Here is a 27,767-nt window from a genome sequence, read left to right as displayed (position 1 = left end):
GTCGCGGGAACTGAAAATAGCAAATTGGGCTTTTCCGTGTCATGCATATGCATTCACGGGAGGGTAAAGGGGAAAGTGGGAGTTTCCCATAAAGAGATGGGAGGGGATACGTTAAGTGCGCCTAATTATGTATTCCGCGGTATGTACAAAAACCGCCTGTGAAAGCGCACCTCTATTTTGCGGTGAAAATTATCCGCCTGTTAAAAAAAGGCGTAAACCAGGATGCGCATATGCCTCCTGGTGAAATGGCAGCCGTAACCCGAGCAAGACGAAGACATAGGCCAAAGGATTTTTGCCACAAGGATCACTTTTTGAGTTGAGTGAACACGAAATCATTACGTGTACAGATTAAGCAGCCATGCAATATTACAGTTACAGGAAGAAATCAAAGATTACGAATCTCCGACTCAGCGTTCATATTCCATTCCAGCAATTGTCGCACTCCTCGCTACATTACAAATACCTATTGGCATCAGGATTTTCATTTCAAACCATTTCAAACAATCAACGCTGTTTTGACTTTGGTGGCTGATCCATGATAGAAAGAGAGAAGGAGGCCCATTCAATTGCGCGTTTAAATGCTCGCAATGTACGGTATAGTGGGCGGAGAAAGGCGCTGATTACCCGATGACCTACAGGTTTCGTAAATACGACGAAGTATCACAGCGTGCGCAATCTGCGGGTTGGCCATGGCGCTAATAACGCTACGTTTGCGAATGTACGTACATGAGGCCCTTAGAGTTTGTGGACAAGAGCAAAGCTGACTGGTGATCAAAGTTGTCGGGAGTGCTCAGGAGAAAGAAGTAAAGGCAGACACAAAATCATGTATTTTTGTCATGTCGCAATGAATGTGTTTACCCATAGGCCTATCTGATTTATGTTTGTAACTGCTAGTTATTTGGTGACTTTTTGGACCTCGCAAACAATGTACATTATGTACTTTCAATATTTTTGTGAGGTAATCATATCTTATAGATGAGTAATGCAAAGACTGTTGTCCCTTGTTATGCCACAAGAGGCTCTCATGTTCCAGCCAAGAATGAGCGCGGAAATAGTGCATGCAGCCAGTGAATCTTGTACAGACAGTGGGTAGACAATAGGTATGGGGTCAGGTGAAAACGTATAGAAACAGAAGTATAACAAGTATAACAAATCCTACAGGTGTTATTTATGGATACACTAATTACAGTAACACATTGACCTGAAAAGCGACCAAGATTATATTATAGTTTGGGGTCAGAGCCTACCACTGTCATTCTCACAGCATACTTTAGCACAGCAGTCTAGCACACAGTCTAGCTCAGCAGTGTCTAGCACAGCAGAGTTTAGCATGGCAGAGTCTAGTACACTAGTGTCTAGCACAGCAGTCTAGCACAGCAGAGTCTAGCACAACAATCTAGCACAGCAGAGTCCAGAACAACAGCATCAAGCACAGTAGAGTCGAGCAAAGCACTCTAGCACAGCAGTATAGCACAGCAGTATAGCACCGTATAGAGCAGCGTCCAGCCCGTTGACATAGACCAGTTGCAAGCCCAGGCTTGGGCAGGGAAAAGTCTGAGTGGCAGATAGAGACACGGCGATTCTGAAAAGGATGATAATTATGGAGTTCCTCATAGCCTAGGAGCATCCTACTAATACAGGAAATGTGTACTCTTCTCTCCTATTCTAATACAATCCCTAACCTGACATGGGTCATTTTGATGAGTTTGCCTATAGTACATACACGTCAAACATGCTATGAAAATGAAAAGAATAGATATGTTTATGAATGATAATATGTTAATACTGTACAGTAACATACTGCATCCTTAAAGCCTCAAAGTATCACAATCTCAAAAAAACTGACATGAAATCATATGTAGGTAGGTAACTATCCAGATAAATTGACAAACCATAGATTAATATTAACAAAACTGGAGTAGCTATGATGTTCTGGAATTGTTTCCTCCATGAGTAATTAGCCAAGGAAGAATGCAGTAAGTGTGTTGGTGTACAGTAGGAGGTCCTGCTCTCCTGTAGTGTTAACGACAACTCTGTATTCTGCCAGAATGTGTCCTGAGGTGAGGCCAGGCAGAAGTAATACATTGTGTCACACTACAGAATCTCTTATCGACCCTGCTATGATACAGCAGCGCCCCCTGCCACTACACACACAAACACACAACGACGCACACACATACACCAATCCATGCACACACACATGTACATTAATATACGGTACATGCGACGCAAATACGTACACACTCAGAAGTCACCCACTGTAAGGGAACCATACTGTAATTACAGTGCAGAGCACTTGTTACCACAAAAATATGCTTAATCGTTGTCACATTTTCAGCTACGGCGTCCCAATCGAATCAATTCCTCCCCTAGAGAGTTTGCAGCACCTCAGGTTGCTCCTAGTTAGACGCAGAAACTGATGTATCCAAGTCTACAAGGCAGATGCATACTGTTCTTCCTGTCTTTTCTCTTCTCTGCTGATAAATTAGGCATAAGGCTGCCTTTCAGCTCTAACCTTGAAGTCTAAACCGTGTATTTCAAGCTTTGTTTTCAACAATAGCAGTTATACTGTTTACTTCATTCTCTACAGAGAAGAGAAAAAAGGTTTTGGCTTGGTTCAGTGTATACTGTATGCCTATGGTCATGCTTGGGCTATGTGCAAGTACGTGTGTGTATGGGAGGGTGTGTAGGAGTGAGCTCTCTCCTCAGTGTACTGTATATCAATAACATGCTCCATCAGCCTCTTTTGTACTGTAAGTAGGCCCTTTGTGGTGTAGTGGACTACTGCTGGTGATGTCTGTCTCTACTTTGGGGCACCATGATGTCCAGAACCTCCAGAGAAAAACCCAGCTGCCTGAGCCCAAGATTACATTTTCTAGTTCTGGGTCTTGACTTCTGTCAGGGGTGTAGGTAGAAAGAGGAGAGGGAGATAATGATAGGCTACTGTTGAGCTGGAAGAGACAGGATATGGTCTCTGTGATTTCTCTATTTTGGAAGCTACCTGTTAGAGCAAGTGAGTCCCACTTTTAGTCCCGCTGAGACAGAGCTGTGATGGTTGATGTTGCTCTATTTCCTTCATATTGCCTGTAACATCATGAGAATACAGTGACTACATTTTGTGTCAATCGCCAGTCCAAACCATTGGTGGTTGTGGCCTGTGTAGAAATAGCAGTGTGCTTTGGAAGCCTCCAGACAAATACTTTTTTCTCTGATCTGTTTTGATACATGTTTGTAATGAACTAAACTGCTACTTCTACTAAGGTCCTGTTTAGCATCCTATTGGTTATCAATAAAGTATCATAAGCTCTCTGGGAGAACAACTCTTTATAATTTGTGTTTGTATCATATTATTATTTATAATCAGGTGCCAGAGCATCAAACCTAGGCCATAACTGAAGTCTGCAATACGCAGTGAGCTGTCCAAGACAAAGGAAGTAAGGGTGAGTGTGTAGGGTTGGTGGGGTGGGTGGGGGAGGTTACATCTGTAAGCATAAAGGACAAACAACCCTGGATAAAGTGCTATAAAGTGGCTGGACTCTGCTGAATAGCAAGCTAAGGCTAATGGCCATGGTAAGTGGCTTACTGCTGATTGTTGTGAAGGAGCTGAGCACTTAGTCCCATTGACATATTGTTGTGTTTCTGAGGCGGGAGGGGATCCGCGCTTGACAGACACCCTGGTTCCTCTGATCCAGCTGAGCCACCCTCTCTAGGTAGTGAGCTGATTTGTTGGAGTGTTCCTGGAGTGTCACATTCTGTAGGTCAGCTCAGTGTGGTCTCTGCACAGACGTCTATCTGCTCTTGACAAAGGAGATCTGGGTATATAGTGTGTATTTCATCTGGACTGAACTCAATAATACACACAGATACACACAAATACACACATACTGTATAACACATATGTACAAACACCGCAGACCAACACACTCACTGCATTAGGGAATCTCACTCACATTATACACTTACAGACACACACAGGTTCTTAATGTGAGACGGGGGAAATTTTATGCTGAATTGCTGAGTGCAGGATCGCTCTCCCTGTGAGGTAAGGTGCATCTTGTGCACTGACAGATCCTCCGTCAGGCTCAGTCCAGCCACCATTACCCTGTTTACACTTCACCTCTCACTAGCAACGCTTTCCAACAACAAGAATGAAAACACGCAAGTTGTCCAGAGTGGAGAAACTTTGGAAGGTGAGTGTAAATTATCTTGGTTAAAATATTCTTTAGGTGTCAGTGTTTTAGTAAGTAAGTGAATGCAACAGGACTAACTAGTATAAAGTGTTAGTTTAGTCCGTAATTTCTCTTTGCGATCCCAAGTTTCTCTTTGGGATCAATAAAGTACCTACCTACCCAACAGAAAACAACTGAAGCATTACTTACAAGGTCAGGAACTTGTTTCTTGTCGTCTTGCTCTTTCATTATCAAAGAATAGACAGTATTGTACAGTAGATTTATTGAAAAACTTTACACTTTCATATAATCGTTTGAATTGAGTTTTGAACTGAAACCATGTGGAAAACTTCTGATGAATTGAATTTAAATGTTACAGCTGTGGCCAGTTGATAAGATAAAAGACTGGCATCTTCCTGAAATTCTGTGACCTACAGTAATGTGCCATAAGTATGGGAAGACAATGATACAGAATTGATTAGGATATAATTCAGCTACTGTTTGAAGAAACAAGTTTTATCCACTCTTTATCCAGTCAAATTGTGAAATCAAGAAATTGTGTCATTCTGTACTATCGATTCTTCATGTACTATCTTGCCAGGGTCCCATTAGTTGTTGGAAATTCAAATGGTCAGCTTTTACAGTAAGGGCCCTATGTGGTTAAGCTCTGCATTTCATCAACTCACAGAAGTAAGCCTCATACTCAATAGGTCTACTTAATAAAAGCAATGCATTCAAGTAGACAAAGTAGTATGAACTTCAAAGGCATTACACTGTTTTGATGGGATGGACAATGCACTGCCTTTACACCTGACACCAATCTCTTCCCTGATCCTGAGACATTGTCATCTAGGCTACAGAAATACTTTTGAAGTGACATTCAGTCAACATATTCAGAGATTTTTGCTTTGCCATCAAGTAGTTGGCATCGAGTCTTTAAGCTGTCACAGTGTTCTCAGCTTTTGGATTTGTGGTTGGCTGGTGAAATCATTTGGCCTCATTTCACCTTTTTTTCTCTCGTTGCAAAGATAGTTTGTATGAAGAGATGAGAAGGGAAGTATGTTGTTTTAAAGTGTTTGTCCCTGAGAGCCCCAGCCTGCCTGGTTTGTGTTTCCTGGGAAAACATTTTCTATTTGTTGGATCCTCATCTACACTACAACAACATGCTCTTTTCGTTATGCTCTTCAGAGGTTTATATAGTGGTTCTATAGCTTCCCTATATGGGTTCTATGGTGGTTCTTGTTCCCATTCCTTTCTTAATTGAAATGTTTTTTCCCCTTATCCATCAATTTACAGTAATGCCCTATTCTTTTATCAATGTTATTGTGCTGCTTTCCACTAAAGAGTACTGTGGGTTGCTTTCTAATACATGGTAGATGTATGTCTGGTTGTAAAACTTCTTTAAAGGCCTCTGATGAGGAGAGGTAATGTACAGCAACGCTAAATATTCCTAGATAACTTTCACACATCACATACAAATGATTTGGGTTCTGTTACAAACATATACTAGAGAGGGTAACATTTCTGGGGAAATTGTAGGGTGTGCTTGCTTGCGTCGGTTGCACAGGGGTCCGTTTTTGAATGACATTTTTACAACTGATATTTCTGTATATTTTATATAAAAATGCATACTTATTATTTATAAAGATTACATAGATTTAAAAGCATTTTTTTTACAACTGAAAATACGAGTGAAGTGTAGAATGAAATAGATGTCTTCTCATTTCCCCTGCAAGAGGCAGCCTCATCGTTGAATCAAAACGAATAAATTTGGCAGACCGGTGTAAAAATTGACCTAATCTCTATGACTTAAACGTCCTTTTAAGTTTTTCCCTTCTCGTGATATTTTCAGGCATTTTGCCTACTCATTGCATTCATTCATTAATAAAGAACCCCCTTTGAAGATTATTATACGACGTTACCGGCAGTAGAAGATGGAATCGCGATTCAAAGAGTACAAATAAGCTTGACATTTATTTAGTGGAAAATCGTTCATTCATATAAAGCTCACTGGTAGCGATCATTGTCAGTAACAACGCAAAATGCGATATAGCCCTGTGTGGAGAAGCTGCCCCGGTAAATTGTACTACTACAGTACAGTACTAGACTACTGCTGTGTTCGTCTTGGTAGCGATAGCTGGTTGAATTGGATTTAACGTTCCGTTGTACGGTTTAGGCTGAAATTAATTATTTTCATGAACAGATTGACAAAGTTTAGGCTGTGGCAATGAAGTTCAGGTTAGTAGTTAGATAGACTTTTGATTTAACCCTTGTGTTATCTTCGGGTCATTCTGACCCATCAGTCATTGTGACCCACCGTCGTATTGCGACAAATTTACCTCATACAAAAACAAAGTGAAGCATTTTCTTTTAACTGTCGGGCTGTCTCAGACCCCCCACATTGGAATGGTTAAAAGAAAATTATTTGTATTTGTTTTTGTATTGGGTAAAATTGGGTAAACACAACGATGGTTCGTTATGAACCTTTGGGTCATGTGACCCGAAGGCAGCACGAGGGTTAAGTAAGGGGAGTGCCGAACATGTTCTGTCGCCGTTTGACTTCCTAAACAGCTGTGTAGATGTTTTTGTAGTGTGTCTCGCGTAGGCTACAGCGTTGCAGTGAGCAACACTGGTTTGAAACCACAGGTAATGATAATTTCACCAACAAATCGTTTACTTGTAATGTAATGTCATAATAAATCCTACAACGAAAATGTATTTGTGAGGAATGTTTATTTTAACGATTGAAAACAGATGCATCATAGACCACTGTAGTATGTGTTGCCCGGGCAACAGAGGCTAATGTCATGCTAAAGCTTCAGTGAAATAGTAGACTACCGTTTCCGAAAGTAGATGTGGGCCTACTTCCTCAACAATATCAGCTAATATTGTACATTACATTTCACAATTGTGTTTCACATCACAAAGTAAAATGAGTAAATAGTTATCACCCTGGCCTCTTTGCTTGTGGCGTTTCTGCAGCTGCCTTGCAGTAAAGCTATAGTTAGCCTAGCTATCCCCAAAGTTAACAGATGTGAAACGAATGTTCTGCTAGCAAATTAGCCACCGTTAGCTTCACTTTTCACCACAAAAACTTAACTTGAGCCTAAACCATGCAACGGAACGTAAATAAAAATACAAGCAACTCAATCGCTACCAAGACGAAACTTTTGACACCTAGGTTGTCTATTTAGTCCAAATATTGACGAATATTTAGGGGTGGGAAAATAAATAATAACTAGAGAGGGTACAATTTCTTGGGAAATTGTAGGGTGTGCTTGCTTGCGTCGGTTGCACAGGGGTCCGTTTTTGAATATTTATAAAGATTACATAGATTTAGAAGCATCTTTTTTTTGCTGCTCATTTACAACTCAAAATACGAGTGAAGCGTAGAATGAAATATGATGTCTTCTCATTTCCCCTGCAAGAGGCAGCCTCATAGCTGAATCAAAACGAATAAATTTGGCAGACCGGTGTAAAAATTGACCTAATCTCTATGACTTAACCCTTGTGTTCTCTTCGGGTCGTTCTGACCCATCAGTCATTGTGACCCACCGTCGTATTGCGACAACTTTACCGCATACAAAAACAAAGTGAAGCATTTTCTTTTAACTGTCGGGCTGTCTCAGACCCCCCACATTGCAATGGTTAAAAGAAAATTATTTTTATTTGTTTTTGTATTGGGTGAAATTGGGTAAACACAACGATGGTTCGTTGTGAACCTTTGGGTCATGTGACCCGAAGGCAGCACGAGGGTTAAAAGAAAACTATTTGTATTTGTTTTTGTATTGGGTAAAATTGGGTAAACACAATGGTGGTTCGTTATGAACCTTTGGGTCATGTGACCCGAAGGCAGCACAAGGGTTAAACGTCCTTTTAAGTTTTCCCTTCTCGTGATATTTTCAGGCATTTAGCCTACTCATATTGCATTCATTCATTAATAAAGAACCCCCTTTGAAGATTATTCTACGACATTACCGGCAGTAGAAGATGGAATCGCGATTCAAACAGTATCTGCTAACTGAAAATATGCCCCCAAAAACATAAATAAGCTTGACATTTATTTAGTGGAAAATCGCTCATTCATAAAAAGCTCACTGGTAGCGATCATTGTCAGTAACAACGCAAAATGCGATATAGCCCTGTGTGGAGAAGCTGCCCCGGTAAATTCTACTACTATAGTACAGTACTAGACTACTGCTGTGATCGTCTTGGTAGCGATTGCGTTGGTTGAATTCGATTTAACGTTCCGTTGTACGGTTTAGGCTGAAATTAATTATTTTCATGAACAGATTGACAAGTGAAGTTTAGGCTGTGGCAATGAAGTTCAGGTTAGTAGTCAGATAGTTTCACCTATTGAAAGACTTTTGATTTAAGTAAGGGGAGTGCCGAACATGTTCTGTTGCCGTTTGACTTCCTAAACAGCTGTGTAGATGTTTTTGTAGTGTGTCAAAAAACAGATGCATCATAGACCACTGTAGTATGTGTTGCCCGGGTAACAGAGGCTAATGTCATGCTAATGCTTCAGTGAAATAGTAGACTACCGTTTCCGAAAGTAGATGTGGACCTACTTTCTTAATAATATCAGCTAATATTGTACATTACATTTCACATTAGTGTTTCACATCACAAAGTAAAATGAGTAAATAGTTATCACCCTGGCCTCTTTGCTTGTGGCGTTTCTGCAGCTGCCTTGCAGTAAGGCTATAGTTAGCCTAGCTATCCCCCAAGTTAACAGATGCGGAACGAATGTTCTGCTACAGGTAGTCACGCGTGTTTTTGTGACGTTAGTGACGTTAGTAACGTCAGTGACTGTGGCTAGCAAATTAGCCACCGTTAGCTTCACTTTTTGCCACAAAAACTTAACTTGAGCCTAAACCATGCAACGGAACGTAAATCCCAATAGAAGCAACTCAATCGCTACCAAGACGAAACTTTTGACACCTAGGTTGTCTATGTAGGCCAAATATTGACTGAGTTTTAGGGGGGGCAAAAAAATAAAAAATAAAATAATATATATGTGAGAGAACAAAGGTTGTGCCCTTGCCGAAGGCAAAGCACACCCAATAATATATATGTGAGAGAACAAAGGTTGTGCCCTTGCCGAAAGCAAAGCACACCCAATAACTAGAGAGAGGGTACAATTTCTGGGGAAATTGTAGGGCGTGCTTGCTTGCGTCGGTTGCAGGTGGGTCCGTCCTCTAAGTTTTTCCCTTCTAGTGATATTTTCAAGCATTTAGCCTACTCATATTGCATATTTCATTAAGAACACCCTTTGAAACAGCTGCGAAACCCCTTTGAAACAAGCTACTGTAACAACGTTGTCACTGGCCGTATGGAATCGCGATTCAAACAGTACCGTCTGCTAACTGAAAACATGCCCCCCAAAACGTAAATAAGTTTGACATTAATGTAGGGGGAAATGGCTAATTCAAAATAAGTTCGCTAGAGGCAAGCTAGCTGCTGTTGCTCCACATTTCACTGATTGTTTGAAAGCGCCGGAAATTAGAACATTTCTTTTGACATAAAGTTTAGCTGTGGCATTGAAGACAGTACTACACACTGCCAGTGGGCGAGCCGAGTCTGACTGAGGCTAACGTCAAAACAAGCCGCGGTGTCACTCAAATTCCAAGTTTTACACAAATCACAAAAATATGCTGACCCGCTGACTATCTTCGCAATCGCCATATCTTTAAAACACTGCCCTCCTTCTGATTTTTGATGTAGAATTGACCCTGGTACGAAATTAAGAAAATACTCATCAGAGATCGACAACAGCTGACGCAATCGTCAACGGAGGCTGACGGGGTTCTCACGTGGCAGTTCAACTCAAAATTGCTTTCTCAACAAAACCCAATGGTTGGTAATTTTGGGGTTTGGCATTTTTCACTCATAATCCAAGCTCCAATTTGCGTGCTAGAACGTCTCTATCACGTTGTATCCATGCGTCGTTGCTAACGTGTGCTGACGTAGTGACGTAGGCTAGCACTGGTACCCTTCGTTGACAGAAGACACTTTTTGCCACAAAAACGTTGTAACCTCCTAAACTGTGCAACGGAGTGTAAATAAAAATACAAGCAACTCAATCGCTACCAAGACGAAACTTTTGACACCTAGGTTGTCTATGTAGTCCAAATATTGACTGAGACTTAGGGGGGCAAAAATAAATAATAACTAGAAAAGGCTGTTCCTGCGAAACAGCAGTGAGAATGCTGAAAACCTGAATGGGGATAGCTGACCATGCTAAAAAAGCTGAAAATAGTGAAAATTTAGTAGAAAGTTATAAGCTGAAGCTTCAAAGCGCCCGAAAGGTATTTTTGAAAGGGGCAGGAGCTGGACGAAGGCATAAAACTACAGAAAAGAGAAGAACAATGCAAAAAGAGAAATAATTCAGAAGAATTTGAAAATTTAGTAGAAAGTCATTTGCTCAGGTTTCAAAAGGTCTGAAATGTATTTTAGAGAGGACCTGGAGCTAACTGATTAAAATGCTGCAGCAAAAAAAGTTGAACTATTGTGGGTAGTAAATAAGATCATGCTACATCTAACCAGCGGATCATCTTGCAAGTGTGTCAAAGTGGTATTTTTACAGACTGTATTAACACCGTAGGCGTGAATAATGCATGCATCGTGATTGTCGTCCATCTGTAGCCAAAGCTAAGCTAGAGAGAGGATGCAATGGAACATTTCCAACATAAGCTACATCTACTGCTTCAAATTGAAAACGGAGACCATCTTTTGATTAAAGACAAGTTCCTTAACCTCTGTTGTCAATATCGCCAATACAAAGTAAATACTCTTCAGTTACGAAGCATTTGTTTGTAGCTAGGTAACGAATATTATGTCTGGAAAAACGTAGCTAGCTATGTGACTTGGTTTCGCCGTATGATGACAGTCGTAGCGTCACTAGAATGGAGGCTAGATTATGTACACTTTAAGCTCAATGTAGCTACATACCTTGTTTGGCCAATTTGGTCGATAGTGGAAAAAAGTCGAACCGTTTTTAGTTATGGAGAGCCATCGCGCTAGCTTGATAAGAGAGAATAACAGAAATGTAGCTAGAATCCACACCTCAAACAAGTTAACCGAGACGCAAAACTGTACGTCCAATACAAAAAATAATGATATTTTCCGTGACCCAAGACTCTGCCGAGATATCCTTTATATGTCTGTGCGGTCAGAAATACAACTCTTGGCAGTCTCGAAAACGTGTACCCAACTCTGCTTTCATGGTGCGTGTCTGTTTGGTTGCCACGGTGATGGCGCAGCTGTGATAGCTAACGAGCTAGGCAGAGAGAAAAACGAACATTTACCTAGCATCCACACCTCAAACAAGTTGACCTAGACGCAAAACTACACGTCCAATAAATAAAATGAGGATATTTTCCGAGACCCAAGACTCTGCCGAAACTAGAGATGTCCTTTATATGTCTGTGCGGTCAGAAATATGTCTCTACCGGCAGTTTCGAAATCGTCTTCCTTGCTTTCTCTGACGGATTTTACCCACCTCTCCATTGAAGTTAGTGAGAGAATTTGAAAGGCTGCTCTCGCTTCAAGGCTCATAGCTGAAAATCTGTAAATGTGAGCTCTTTAGTAGTTACATTGGCTGAAAGAGGACAATGTTTCCTACATTTTAAGGTATAACTTGTTTCTGTAAGTTAAACTATATGAACGTTAGAGGAATTTGTTTGACAATTTAGTTGAATATCAGAAAAAGTACAGCCAGCTGCTCATTCATTTGGGAATAGCTGAATGTCTTGTGAACTATTTAAAGGTTGAATGGTGTCTCTAGCTGAAAGTATGCTGAAGTAGTTACGTTTGAAAGAGGAGGAAGCTTTTTAATGATTTGAAAGGATTTACCATTAATTTTAATGGGAGAATAATTTGCACAAAAACCTTAATGTCTTAAAAAGTATAAAAGTGAGAAATACCAAAAGTCATAGCCAACATCTCCAGAATGAGCTGAACGTTTTGATACAAAAATTGTAGGAATCGGTGAAAGTATGCAGGACTAGTTAAAGGCCAAAAAACCATCGGAAGAACTAAGAAGTTGAAAAACAATAGTGAGACTCACAATAATAAAGAGAAACAGGAAAACAATAGTGAGAATGCTTAACAGCATTCTCACAATAAATATATATGTGAGAGAACAAAGGTTGTGTTCTTGCCGAAGGCTTGAGCACACCCAATTATAATAATAATATATATGTGAGAGAACAAAGGTTGTGCCCTTGCCGAAGGCAAAGCACACCCAATTACAGTTTTTATCAGTGGCTTTGGTACATTTCTCGAATCATCCTCGACATTTGCAAAACAGTAAGTGCCTTTCTCAAAACAATTCGTACAAATAGCAAAACACCATGGATTACCTGCAAAAGCCAGTCTCTTGCTCAAAATCCTTAGTTCATCTCTCAAAAGTAAATATCTGTGTCAATGAACATATCAGTGCCATCAGAATGACAAGTCCTTGTGTCATTGTGTATAAGATAAGACGGATAAGACAGTCAAATTGCTTGGTCATGTTGTCAATATAACAGTGTACTATGGAGGGATGTTCTGATGTAAACTATAGCTTAATTTTGAAGACAATTATTGTAAATATTAGGTTACACCTTAGTGTATGTAGGAGTTTGATTGCAAGAGACTGGACAATATTCACATTTACGCTTTTACTATTTGTACTGTAATTTGTTGACAGACCATGTCATTGTGATACAGAAAGGAAAAGAAATGTGAACATAGGACAATCTCCTTAAGGAAAACTGTACATGCAGTGCTGTAGGAATTACAGTGCAGTCTTCCTACACCTCCTGAGGTTCCTGTCTGTTGGGCCACAGATTCTCATCCACATCACAACGAATATCTTCTCTTGCGATGCAGCGTGGAAAGAATCTCTTAGAGTGTCTTATCTCATCATGAATGTCCTCATATGTCCTCTGCCTCTTCTGCCTCTTCCTCTGTTTTGGCTCCCAACTCCTCCGCCACGCAGCCTCACTCCTCTTCTTCTTCTTCTCTCTGGCAGTTGACCCCGTCCAATTCCTTGTCCTTCCATTGTCAGACATTGTAACATTGTGTTGTGCTCCGGATATATATATTTGCCAGTTGATGGTTCATAAGATGCACCTTACTTAGAGAAAGTCAAGATTCACCTGGGAGCAATTTACCAATTCAGGACAGATTTAGAAAAAAGTCTAATGGAAATGTATAGAATATATACATTTCCATTATAATATATATAGGGGGGTGAGACTACTTCCTAATGGCAGTAAGTTGCAGAGCATTTTTTCTGCTCTAAACCAATGTAGAACTCCACTTGCATAAATATCCATTCTAGAGATGGAGTTGACAGCCATTTTTATCAAACTTTTTTCCCTTGCCAGGTACAGATGTAATCAGACATTGAAATAAATATAAGTAAGATAGTAGCAGAGAGAGGGGGTGGGTCGACTCTCGCCTTGCAAGCTTTATCAGACTAGTGTATAAAGCCCACCTGGAGCCAATCTTTACTGTGGAAAGCAGTTCAGTCAAGACACTCACCTGATTGATTTTACAACTTATTCATATACATGAGAATAGGTTTAACTTTGGTGGAATGGATGTACATGGGGAAGCACACCCTGCCTTCACTGCAATATGCATGACATGAGGCAGGGAGCAACAAGTTAAATCCCCCAATGGGGAGTACAGACAGACAACATGGGGAGAAGGGGATGGTGGTGGGTGGCAGCTGCGCAGAACACTAAGGTAATCGAGGATGCGTGTGTGTGCATGTGTGCGACTTTATAGCGCCGCCTATCGAGCTAAGCCTATGGGCTAAGAACACTGCGATGGGTGATATGACGCGCGCTGCCCGAGTGCCATACCTGAACTAGCTTTGCTCCTTTATCAACAGACATGTTTCAAGCCATAACGGAACACATAAAACAGCTGAAAGCTTTTCACAACTCTCCTCTGTGTACAAACTGCTGTGCAAAGGGGAAACAAATTTCAACTCCCAGGATAATGCAGAGAGAGAGAGAGAGAGAGAGAGAGAGAGAGAGAGAGAGAGAGAGAGAGAGAGAGAGAGAGAGAGAGAGAGAGAGAGAGAGAGAGAGAGAGACTTACTAATGAACTGATTGACTGGACCAATGACCAAGTGACTAAGAGATAGAAATAGAGAATAGAGAGAAACAGAGAGAAGAAGGACACTGGCAGATTAATTATTTGACTCTCAAGTGCCCTTAGTGAAGGAGCGATAATGAACTTGATTAAGGACTCATGGATTTGTTAATTAGCCTACTGTAATGACTGGGCAGTGAAGAAAGGTCCTAGTCAGACTCTGGAAACTTTTCCCCTCTCAGTATTCCATGGCAGATGGCAGCATGTTTTCTCAGGACAGAATGTATGACCTTTTAGAATGCAGATAAACTGTGCTGAACCGCAATGAATCCCCATCAGCACTGTCTACAGGAGGATGGGCAGGGATGAGGATTACAGTTGACCAGATGATGACAGTTATATGGCTTGCTAATGTTCTCAGTGTAAAGGGGTTGCCAGCTGCAGTGCCTGTGAAGTGTCGAGCCAGGCCCGGTTGTGGACTGTGGTCTTCAGTTGGACAGACACCAGAGGGTGAAGGGGACATGATAGCTGACAATACCACCGCTTCGACAGCTGGCAATGGCAGTTACCATGGTAACAGGTTGCTCCTGGATTCCCGGTCAGACCTCGAACCCTCCCTCAGAGCCTGTCCAGCTACCTCGGTAGATGGAGCATTATGTGGCCTACATACTTGCAAGCACACCAAGCCACTATACTCAACAGCATGTAGTTTGAATGAACTGGAAATTAAAGAGAGCTCATGAATTCTTCCTGTTGTGAATTGGGTTTCAACACTTTAAAATCACAGGGACTGCATTGTCTCCTCTTCTCATTTGGAGTAAAGTCCTCCTGACTGAAATGCTGCAAATAGACTGCAGTTTGGGCAGTGGTGAGGCAAGCAGCACTTACTGGCAAGTTAACACACCCATATCTGCCAGTACATGCAGCAAGTTTGGCGTGAATCCATCAAAGATTTGCTGAGATACGACACAACTTTCTGATTGGTGGCTCTGCTGCCGATTTCGATTGGCTGTACCGGACAAATGGTTTCGAAAATCTAAAATCATTTTGATAGTTTGTGTGAGGATTGCATTGACTATAGCTTGTAGCTTGACTACAGGTAACTAGCGACTGCGGTGTACCTGGCTTCCTTGGCAGTGGTTTACAGTCGCTAAACAGAGAACCAGAGACATGACAAGCTTGTCGCCTTTGGCTGGATTCAAACCTCTGACGTTGCCGTTGCCAGGACACCAACTTATCCTAGTGAGCGATTCTCAGTGCTGCAAATCACAGTTCAGTTACTGGGTAAAAATATAAGCAGTTTTTCCTGTGGCAAGCGGTTGTCCGAGTTGGCCCAAGTCCTATTTTGACATGTCAAGGTGATTGTGGTCTGAAGATAATCTGTCCCAAATTTGGTGAATATTTGATAAATTTTGTAGGAGGAGTGAACAAAAACGTTTTATTAATTCATTCAAAATGGCGGCATCAATTCGGCTGGTATCACAAGTTAACATGTGTCAGACACGGGATCGCCCCCCTAGAGGTTAGAGGACACATATCTACAAAGCACAATAAATCTGACTCTTCTTGAGTATAGATCCTCTGAGAATGAAACATGATCATTACCATTATACTGTTAGACAGCTACTGTGGCATACCTGGCTTCACTAAACATATAAACCAGTATCATGACATGCTTGATGACTGTGGCTGGGTTCGAACCTATGACCTTGCACTTCAGAGGAACCCGTCTTATCCCAGGGAGCTATTCTCACTGCAGAGAAAGCTGTGTTCAGTTACTGTATAAAAAAATGAAGCAGTTTCTCCTGTGGGAAGCGTTGTCAGATTTGACCCAAGTATAAAAAGCTGTAATTCAGTCCTATTTTGACATGTCAAGGTGATTGTGGTCTGAAAATGATTTGATTACATGTCCATGAAAATAGGAGCAACGGCGAACGAGAAGTTTGTTTTTATGAAAATTCCAAATGGCCGACGCCCAAAATGGCAGACATGGGACAGTGTGATATATTTAGACTTAGTATGCCACGTAGAATCAGAAGAGACCAATCTTGTGATTTATGACAAATCTGTTCAGAAGTTATGATGCAAGAAATCCGATGCACTGGCTAGATGTAGCATCACTGTATCGACAAAGCACAATAAATCTGACTCTGAGTATAAATCCCCTGAGAATGAAACATTATCGTGACCATTATGATTATACTGCTCGACAGCTACTGTCGCATACCTGGCATCACTAAACAGATAAACCAGTATCATGACATGCTTGAGACTTTGGCTGGATTCAAACCTATGACCTTGCACTTCAAAGGAGCCCGTCTTATCCCAGTGAGCCATTTTCAGCGCTGGGAATTGCTGTGTACAGTTACTGTATACAAAAAGTAAGCCATTTCTCCTGTGGCACGCGTGGTCAGATTTGGCCCAAATTGTTGCCCCAACAGCTGTAATTCAGTCCTATTTTGACATGTCAAGGTGATTGTGGTCTGATGATAATCTGTGCCAAATCTGGTGAATATTGGATACATTGTGTAGGAGTAGGGAAAAAAGTTTCATTCATTCAAAATGGCGGCCTCATCAATTCGTCTGGTATCATGCGTTAACATGCGTCAGACACGGGATCTCCTAAGATATCACGAGACATAGGAATCACTTAAATACGACAAACAAATCAACAGTTATTGGTCAAAACACAGTTTTGCCTATTGTAGCGCCCCCTAGAGTTCAAATGACCCTCTTAATAACAGGGTCATGAATCCATACACCAAGTTTGGAGTCAATGCATCAAAGATTCACTAAGATATGACCTCACTTCCCTTTTTCCGGATCAGTTGCTGAATTTGATTGGCTGTAACTAACAAACGGTTGCGAAAATCAAAGCTCCAGGGGATAACTTTTGTGAGGCTTGGTCTGAAGATCATCTGTGGCAATTTTGAAGAAGATTCGACAAGAATTGTAGGAGGAGTAGCGAAAAAACGTTTCTCTTTAACATTCAAAATGGCGGAGAATCCATATGACTGGGTGTGACGTCATAGAGTGCGTTGAACTTGTCTTGATCCAGGGAATCCAATGATACCTCATTTTGGAAAATGCGGCATATGGTTCAAAAGTAACGTGTGTAAACACACCTTCAACTTTGACCCATTGGTGGCGCTAGAGGGTTTGAAATGGAGACATGAAACTTGGTGAAATTGATGAGGGGACTGGTCCCAAAGACTGTGCCAAATTTCACAACTTCTGAGCATGTGGTTGGCGCTGCCATAGACTCCCATGACAGATGTGTAATAATAATGGCCGGGTTTCCCAGATTCGTTAAGAAGCTCTTAACGCCAAGAGCTTCTTAGGAGCGTTCTAAGGGCATTCTAGAGCGTTCTTAGAACCACAAGGGCCTTTATTTCAACCCAAGGAGTGAAGGGAGGGGGCTTAGTGAGCCTACCCATTCCAGAAAGCCTTGTATCTTTGTGCATCAGGGCGTGGCCAGTAGCGTCACCTATGGGTGATGTTGGGCCATTTGTGGTGTGGTAGTTACTGTTAACGTATACTATCAATGTTTCAGGATTTGGAGAACTTTTTACCATTGCATACAAAATCGGAAATGCAATACCATCAATATCCACAAGGCCTTTGCTAAAGACCAAGGAATGAGTGGGGGCTTGGTCAGCCCACATTCTCCTGAAATGTTGTGTATGCGTCTTGCCAAGCCCGCGCATGTGTCAAGCAAAAGGCTGAGTGTGTGAGAATGTGGAGCACGCGCGCGCTGAAGAGCAGGGGAGACATTTCATTGGAAATGTCATTAGCAATTAGCCAAGCATGCATGTTTCAAATATTCACCACAAATCGACTTTTCATGTTACAGTCAACTTTTCCTCAGATTTGTGTACTAAACATTCTCAAGAGTCTTCATATGAACTTGTGATTGAATCAAAGTATCAGTTTTTGACCGGCGGATGTGTAAAGCATTATTTTAGCGTTAGCGATAAAGTCGATTTGCTTTATATCAACCATTTTTGGAGATATGAAATAGCCTTTGCACATGGGAACATGTTGTAGTGTCTTCCTTGTGACATACCAAGTTACGTGTTGATATCTCAAAGATTTGCTGAGATTTGACCCAACTTCCTGTTTGGTTGCTTTTTTGCTGATTTTGATTGGCTGTGCCCGACAAACGGTTTAGAAAATCAAAACGCCATGGGATAACTTTTGTGAGGCTTGGTCTGAAGATCATCTCTGGTAATTTTGAAGAAGATATGACAAAAATTGTAGGAGGAGTAGGCTTTCAAAGGTTTTTGATACAACCGGAAATGGCGGAAAATCTATATAACCAGAAATTGCGTTGAACTCGTCTTGATCCAGTGAATCCAATGGTACCTCATTTTTGAAAATCGGTCATACGGTTAAAAAGTTGCGTGTGTAAACACAAGTCCAACTTTGACCCATTGGTGGCGCTAGAGTGGTCTAATGGGATACATGAAACTTGGTGTAGGTATAGAAGGAACTGTCCTTAATGAGTGTGCCAAATTTCACAAAAAGTTATCGAAGGGTTCTAGGGGCTGCCATTGACTCCCATGGAACTAGAATAATAATAATAGTTATAATAATAATAATAAAACTAACAATACGTAGAAACCCTTAAGGTGGCTTCGCCGCTTTGCAACTAGTGGAGAGGACTCCCCAAGCGAGGGGCTCCTGTACAATGGAAATAGACTGACAAGCTGGCCTAAATGAGACGCAGGTGGCGTGTGTACAGAGATGTAACGAAAGGTGAAAGAGATGGAAGTCAGCCAGGGTATAAACACTGTGATTTGATGAGATGTGAAACTATTTATGCTCCACGTAGGAGGACAGGAGTGGTGCCTCTTAAGGGGCCAGCAGGCAGTGGCATCACAGAGAAACACACAGGAATCAAATGGAGCTTTTCACATCTGTCTCTTTGCGTGCTGAAACAAAATGCTTTATAGCTGTTTAATTGACATACAGTTGACATAGTCTACATACACTACACACTCGTACTACATATTAAAACATCAACCTTTTATGGAAACATGGAAGTCAATCATGCTCAATGGACATAATTCATGGGTCACGGTGAAGGTGTTTTCAAAGTGAATTACTTCTAAATATCTTAGTTTTTACTTGTGAGATAGTGATACTAAACAATGTCCAATCAGGGTTCACATTCATGTAAATCTCTCTCTGATGTAATTTGACTGTGCATTCTATGTCTGTATTTATTGCGGCACTAGTATGCCTGCACTGGTGTGTTCCAGGGGTTAAGAATGTTGGCAATAAGACTGCTAAAAGAGATGGAATGAATGCATAGGCCTAAGTGGAATTGTTTCAGTTATCCATACCACTGGCAAGGAAAGGAAACGTTATGTCAACCTGAAGATGTGTCTGACAGTATTATTTTACAAACTGACCACATTCTTTAAACAGTTTGAACCGCAAAAAGTTACTTTAATCTTCTTTAACGCTGAAACATATTACCTGTGTAATTAATGGTATTAACCTGTACAATTGTTTCAAATGAGGTTTGACTGATTCGCAGATGAATATTTAAAACAACGGTTTCTCATTTGATATGTTCGCATATGTTCGTGTTTGGTTCGTGCCTGTGATGGCGGTAATATTGACACATATCGCCATTCAGTGAGCTGAATAAATAATGACACGTCTACACATTCCAGTCTCTTTTGAGCGCATTGTGCAGTGGGAAGGTGAGACGAGAAGTCGGAATTTATAAATAGACTGAAGTACGAATCTCTCCGGTGCTACTTCGGAGAGAAACAACACACTGGCCATGACCTTGCAAGTACAATAAAAGCGGACAAGCAAAAAAAATGTAGAGGACAAATGGTTTGACCTTAAGTTAGACAGGACACTAGACGCTGATAGACCTATAGACGAGCACATTGCGCACTTACAAGAAAGTTTAAAGAGAAGACGTGCTGAGTAGGGTGAGCATTAATGAACAATAAGGTAACAATCAATAATTTAGAGGTTCGAAGTCTGTTCGAAGGGTTTCGCCCACATGCAGAGATAGTTGTAGCCTTCTGCTATGCAATGCATTCTAAACGCTGATGTAGGCTACACGTTACAATTAGTGAGAGACCTGACTCTAAAATGGTTTTCAAAATGGATGGTTATCTGTCAATAAGGCACAGTTTATCTCACACCTACAGTTTATCTCCGTCGCTCTTGACAGGCAACATGGATTGTAGGATAAGCTATATGGCCAGCCATTCTTTAGATTTATTAGTACATTATATTTAATGTAATAATAAAGACATAGCCTGACTTCCAGATGCTGCTCAATTGCAGTGGTGAGGGGATTGTCTAAAAGAGCTGTCAGCACCCGTGGCACATAGACAGGTTAGCTGGGACAAAGTCTTCCCGTTGTCCTTAGCACCAGTGACCGTGACATTTCTTCGATTAGTGGAAGTTCACTCTCTCTTTCTGTCTCTCTCTCTTTCTCTCTCTCAATGCGTTCAAGCTGAAAGCGTGGTTCACTCTGTGGAACTCCAATCTGAGTGCGGATGACAGTTGTCTAACGGCTGTAGGTTAGTTATCATGACTTCTGCTAAGGAACAAAATCCACCAGCGAAAGCTGCTCACCAACAGGACCAGGTAGGCAGCTTTGTTTATTACAGTTATTAACGGTGGAAAATCTGCGAGGATAGATCAAAATCTGTTTTTCAGAAGGTTTTGCAACGCGCAATGGAATAGTGTAACCGATTGATAGTTAAACCAACTCGTGGCGTTTTCGCACAAATATATTACTGAACGGTATCATGTTAACGAGAACTATACACAATATATTATGTTCAGAGATTTAGTAAATGTACTGCCTATTAGAGGCAATTATCATCACAATTACAGTTATTGCTTTCTGATCTGTGTAAGGTAGCTATAGCCTACACAAGCATATCAGGGATGTTACTTTGCCTTTATTTTAATTTTATTAACAATGACAGAAGGTTTGAAGTAGCTTCTTCAATAGAGAATGCTGTTTCGATGGCCTAATGGCCAGTATGTACTGGTTGTAAATTCACCTTGACTTAGTAGTCACAAAGATTGTAGTAGTCATTGAATAGTGGTATTGGCACATCTACGCTTAAATACTTGTTCAGTCTGAAATGTGTCCACAGCTAAACTGGGTTTTCTATTTCATCAAACTTTAAAACAGCCATGGCTAATTCTTCTTGTAGTGAGGTCACCAGGACATGTATGAGGGCAGGCACACACACATGCTCAGTCATGTTTTGACAATGACAGTATTCCTACAGTGGCGCATTCAATTTTTAAACCGTACCAAGCCATTAGGTAATCTGGGATTCCATACTTATACACATCTCCTTAATTAATGTGTATACGTACTGTGTCTGACTATGCTTCTGATGTTGCGGTTTCCGTTGTACATATAACACTGTGCATCGTAGAGCTGTCAGTCTTTGTTGGGATTACATACATTTACTTCAGTTTTACCAATTGGTGGAGATATGGGATGGGAACCTCCAAACATCAGACATTAATGTCAAAAGTTTAGGCTTTGGTAAAGACTTGTAGTAAACATATACGTATTTGGGCATTTTGCATTGTCATCGCTTGGTTAATGAGTTGAAATCTTGATTTGAACGATTTGTCATTCATCTTCCTGAACAGGTTACTTATTATATTCAGTAGATTAGGAGCAAAATATTTCTCATGTATAGAGAAAATGGTCTGTTGATATGGTGTGGTCCCTAAGATCCCTATGTGCACAGTTATGCTGAGGAATATCCTAGAGACTGGCAAGTTCCTTGCCATTCCATAGGCTTTGTTTTTAGAGAGAGCTAGGTATTGAGAAATTACACAGGTTTAGAAAATAAGAATGAGGTTTATTTTTTGTTAAACTGCCTTGTCCATGTTGGAAACCTCTGGGATGTACTTTTCAATAAAATGTCTGCCATTTATGTTAATTTATTTTAGATGGATGATTGTAAAGTTATGGTTTATGCTTCAGTAACGTAACTTTTAGTTACGTTCCTGAAGTTTATTTGCCAATCTTGGTAAAACAGGCAGAACATACATAAGACTGAGCTGTAAAATAACTTATAATTTTGTAATAGGACGAAATGTAATGACATGGTTGACCACTGCAACTGTACTCTTTGGGTGTCTTGTAAACCCATGAGGGTTTGGCACTTTTGTGCATGACACTAAAATAAAAGAATCAATCAATGCACACAAACAGAAAGACACACACAGGCTTGCCCACAAACACACTGAGCTTTCAGCTCTAATACAGCTCTCGTCACCTTCACACATACAGTGTCATCCACCTCCTACCTGAAGCAAGTACAAGCCCAACAACTTATTTCAGCTTGCTGGATTCAAACAACTGGATGCATATTTGTTGTTCTTAAGAACTCATCCTCACAATGGGCCTCACTGGTCTATATGCCAGACCTCAACTCTTGTTTCTATGGCGACGTTGGCTAAATTCTTGTCTAAAGAGATTTCTCCTTCAAATGTTTTTTTTTCCAAGTTTATGTGGTCAGCATGTTAGACTGTTATTTTAATCTGCTAGCATATGAACATGTGGTGGGTGAGTGTTATGTTTGGACCTCAAACTTTGGCTCATGCCAATTAAAGCTAAAGAAAGACAAAGACACAGTCAATGTCACAACAATCTCACCTGTTCACTGCAATGCAGTGTTGCACCATATTCTTAAAATGCAACAACACAGAATGGGGATTAGATTTGTATAGAAGTATAAAGAATGCCGTCTTTACACTTGTGGCTGTGCACATTTCTCATTAAGTGCTTGTACAAAGTGAATAGTGAGGAATCTGGGAAGAACATCAACAGAAATCAGGACCACACCTCATTAATATGAATAACAGGTGTGTACCACTACGAATCAAGCTGTAAGTTTAAAAGCACCAGTTTGACTTAATAACTTGATCCGTAATTTCTTCTTTTTTTTTCAGGATTGCTAAAATTTGCTTCTAAAGGAACAGTTTGGGTCTAGCAATAATGGTCTGCAGTAATGTTAGCTCATTGTGAGAACGGTCAGAGTGACTACCTCATCTCAAAAACGAGGTGAAGCCTAACCTATTGGAATTGTAGGATTTCTTATTCAGATGCCTATGGTTCTTGCTGTAGCAAATTAATTGTTCTGCAAACTCATTCACTGATAGCTTCTTTTTGTTAACCAGGATAAATATGTCCTATAATAGAAGTGTAGTGAACATAAGTCACACATTATTACAGTTGGACTCTTTGAATTGCCCTAAAGGTGTTCATTAAGACATTACGTAATTGGCAGTTGAACACATTCCATTGAACAAACTCTGCAATTCATTCTAACCAACTTTCTTGTGGGTTAGTCATTGTTTCACACTCATATTCATGAAGCATTTTGATTTATGAGATATTCCACAGAGATGTTGTGAGATATCTCCCCATCTGTTTATGCAGGGCTCAAACTAAACAATTAGCTTCAGTAAAGGCCATCCAGGAAATCAATAAACTTTAAATTATGCCCACAAGACCTAGATGCTTATTGCCTTGTCACCCCATACTGAAGGTACCATCACACTCATTTTGCTAGTTAAGTTGAGAAGGAAAATGGGAATTGAAAAAAGTAAATAGCTTGATTTTCAGTCTATATCTTGAAAGGCTTATTGTTCCATTTTCCCTGAGATGGCTAAAGCATAATGAATGAAGGTCCTTAAAGTTGTGTGTGTGTGCCTCTGTGTGTGTGTATGTACAGGCGTGTGTGTGGTCCTTCGTGGCGCAGCAGCAGACAAAGCTGCATTCTGTTTCAGCAGAGCTTCTCCATTCCTGTAACACAAGCTCAGAGACTTCCTGTTGTCCATCTACTTGGTACCCAGTGAAGAAGAGTTGTACTTTTGTTCTCAAGGTCAAATATCATTTTACTGACAGTAACATAGAATGTAACGTAGGAGGAACAGAGACAGACACACATACCCTGCATAGACATACTGAAGTGAAGACTGTTGACTCCATATCTGGTAAAAGAATGTGGTCTGGAATTGTATTATTTGCAATGATAATGTATGGATTGAAAAGTGATCCAGCATGTTTTTGTCCCTTTGTAACTCTATGTCCTAGTTTTCCATTTGATGTAGAATATCCAATAATGCTATCAGCGGAGTATTTATTAAAATGCAGTTTATTGGGATAATTCCGAGGGAGGGCTCTAACACTTGATCACCACAGCAGAACAGAACATTCTTAAGGTGCAGACTGAAAGAAAATAGATACTGATAAAGAAATAATGTTTTTGCAAGATAAATTAGAGAGAGGCTTTTAAATGGGTCTAAATCATTAACTAGAATGTGGGACATCAGCTCTTGATCTAATCCCACTGTGTTCCACTCCTGTAGGACAAAAACGTGATATCAATGTTCCTGTCTAAGAATGTCAGACAACACTGCTGAGCTGCCACTCAGACAGTATGGAATTAACTCATGATTCCTACCACAGAACTGTAATGTATTGAAATTGTTGGTATATAAATTATTATTATATATTAATTATAACTGGCCTTAAGAGATCAGGAAATGAGTCTTGATTGTATAGTACTGTGTCTGTGACATGCAGTGCTGGCTACTTGTAGGCTTGATAGTAAAGGATCCTCTAGCTCTGACATAGAATATCTATTTTATTTAGACTAGCAGCACTAGCAAGCTTTAGATCTGTACCCATCTGTCACTAGTCAGTCTGTTTTAAAGACCGTTCTGTGCTAATTGTCTGCCGACAATGGACTAATTGGTGCTATTCAGACTCAGGGCCAAGTTGATGGACATAGGCTCAAAGTTTCCGTGGTGAACATGAGTGTTCTAAATCGTTGGCAAAGACAGACAGATGGCCTGCCATCTCTGAACCCAACACCAGGCTGGCACACATTATTTATCCCACTCATTAACGCCTATGATTAATTGATGTTTGCATGCTGTCTGTGTTTTGATGGAGCCATGGATCACATGACAAGTGCCCGGCGTCCAGGCCTGGGTCACTCAGCTGGGCTTTAGACTCCTGTAATTGAGGGTGCCGTGTCTCTATTGTCTCCATATTGAAGGCCATCATGATAGTCTGCTCTACCTGATGCTCGTCTACATAGCTGTGACAGGCCTACTTATGCTTCTCACTTTCTCATTCTCTCTCTCTTTCTGCCACGACCCTCCTGGTTCCCCTGACAACCAGGTGCTCAGAGATCAGGAAAGATCCATTTCACACTTTCCAGTATTGAACAGGGGGATGCAGAGATGGGTAGAATGAGCAGCAGGAAGCACAGGGGGTCACGCCCTGCGAGGGTGGCAGTTTCTTATTGCCTACCTGAAAATAGAACAGGAAAAGACAAATGAAAATAAAAACAAAACAATTGGAAAGAATGTTTTCCCTCTTGTGCCTTTCAACCTTTTTGTGCAAGCGAGAGAAAGATTTGCAGTCTTTGTCTTGTTATTGTGTCTTCTGTTGATAATGGAGGAATATGGTTTTGTGTGTTATTTATTGATAAAGCTTGTATTGTTATCGCAGTTGCAGGCTTCCCTCCTTGTGCAAGCTAACTTGAGAAGACAGCTTAATGCAGGAAGTATTCCCTCGTCAGTCCCCCGAAGAAGCTCTCGGTGGTCCTTCAGTTCCTCTTGTACTTTTACTAGATATTTCAGTCTCTCAATTCGCTCTTACAAGCAAACTATGTTTCAACAACAACAAACAAAAGGATTGTCTGAAGAAGCTAGGGGGTTCTGTTTTGGTCTGCCAAGTGTCTATCAAACATGAAGTTAATTCCAGTTTTGTTAAGTAATCAACTATTTATGTTGTTTTATGTACTATGTATCACAGAACACATATTGGTAAGTGTTTTTCCGTTGATGAGATCTTTGTGTGCTCTTTGGGAGCATCAAAAGACAACCATTTGCTGTTTTGTATTGGCAACATGTATTAAACACATGTCATGTTTGGAACTGATTCTGGACAAAGAGGTTGTGGTGTGGACATTGCTGCCTTGGGGCTGGGTTCATTGTTGGAGGTGATGATGGATGGAGCGGAGAGATGGCAATCAAGTGGGCGGGTCAGATAACAACCACTGCTCGCAGGTGTAAGACAACTATATTGTTGATGAAACCATACAGGCGTTTCCACAGAAATCCTGAGAGACAGATATTACAGATGTGTCCTTTACCCGGGTAAATTAATTGTTAACATTGTGCAAAGTACTCCATCAGAGATTACAATGATAGCCTTCGTATGCTTTGATCGGATCATACTGATCCATTTTTTATTAGTCATCATCTTATTAATTAATGCTGCAACAAGAGTTTGCCGAGCAACAGAATCAGAGCGTTGATATTTGATTACGGTATCCATATCTCCTCCTTAAAAGCTACCTGATCTTCCTGATTCAATAATTGGGAGTCTGTTTACGGAAATGCCAAGTGAGGGAGTGAAATCACTGTTGTGTGCATATCTTTCTATCTTAAATGTAATTTCATGTCCCGAATTTGCCCAAATCCTTCCAGCATTTAGATTGTTTAAGGTTTATGGACCTGACCTTAAATTGTGCTACACCGTAGAGCAACAGAATATGTAGATGGAACTTGAGCAAGCTAGAGAGTTATTCACTCTGGTTCGTTAAACTGGCGTCAACACGTCTGGCTTCATTCTGCTGATCCTTTTCAAGTCAGGAGCTCCTGGGTCAGGTTTAAATCAAACTGAATTTGGTCGTTTTCTAGATCTCTGATTTCCTTAATGAACGGCGGACAAAAGCTCCACAAAATAATAAGTTATGTTCATTCTCTATATGGCATCAATATTGACAGGCGTAGAGGGGCAAACACACACACACACACGCACACACAAATGCATGAGTGACCATGGCCAGAGTCTGCCAGGGAAGTGCAAGGGGGATGGGACACCTTATTGATCCAAAGCTGTGTGCTGATGTTACCAGGGAAGGTGTCTGTGTGTCTTCCGGGGGTGGTGGCGGGGCTCTGAGATCATGAGGAAGGAGACCAGGACCAAGGTGTAATGAGGCAACACGGGCATGCTGCAGCTAGTGGCAGTCTTACTGGAGCTAATGAATCATTCATCAGAATCAGAATTCGGTTTATTCGCCATGTATGTTATACAAACACAGAATTTACTGTGGCAGGGAGGTGCAAAACACTAAACATATACGAATCTTAAATTAAGTAAAAGTACAAAAGTTTAACTATTTCTTAGAACTAAACAATCTAAGAATAAAACGATTTAAATATAAAATAAAATATGTATAAAAATAAGAATGAGCAGCATGAGCGGTCAACATAGTGCAATCAGATACTGAGATAAGGTGGCTTATGCATAGTGTAATTGCCATTAGATGGACTTATAATAGTTAAATAAATGAATGAATGTCAGTGGGAGTCCTTGGCCTTGTTGAAGAGGCCAGTAACAGATGGGAAGAAATTGTTCTTATGGCGTGAGGTTTTGGTCCTGATGGACCGCAGCCTTCT

General features: G+C 40.7%; 1 protein-coding gene across 3 annotated transcripts in view; it reads left to right on the top strand.

The window, feature by feature from the left end:
• Positions 1-27,767, top strand: part of LOC134037150 (dipeptidyl aminopeptidase-like protein 6) — a 128,955-nt gene that overhangs the window by 67,083 nt on the left and 34,105 nt on the right. Inside the window, exon 1 of one of the 3 annotated variants that reach the window (XM_062482502.1) lies at positions 20,742-20,888. The exons of the other annotated variants lie outside the window; for them this stretch is intronic. Coding sequence (XP_062338486.1) covers positions 20,832-20,888 — 57 coding nt within the window. The 5' untranslated portion in view covers positions 20,742-20,831. Of the gene's footprint in view, positions 1-20,741; positions 20,889-27,767 lie in introns of those variants that run through there. 3 annotated transcript variants of the gene reach the window in all.

The sequence above is a fragment of the Osmerus eperlanus genome, chromosome 16, assembly GCF_963692335.1.
Source record: "Osmerus eperlanus chromosome 16, fOsmEpe2.1, whole genome shotgun sequence".
Classification (NCBI taxonomy): Eukaryota; Metazoa; Chordata; class Actinopteri; order Osmeriformes; family Osmeridae; genus Osmerus; species Osmerus eperlanus.
Note: the sequence above shows the minus strand (reverse complement) of the source record. Positions and strands in the feature narration are given on the sequence as shown.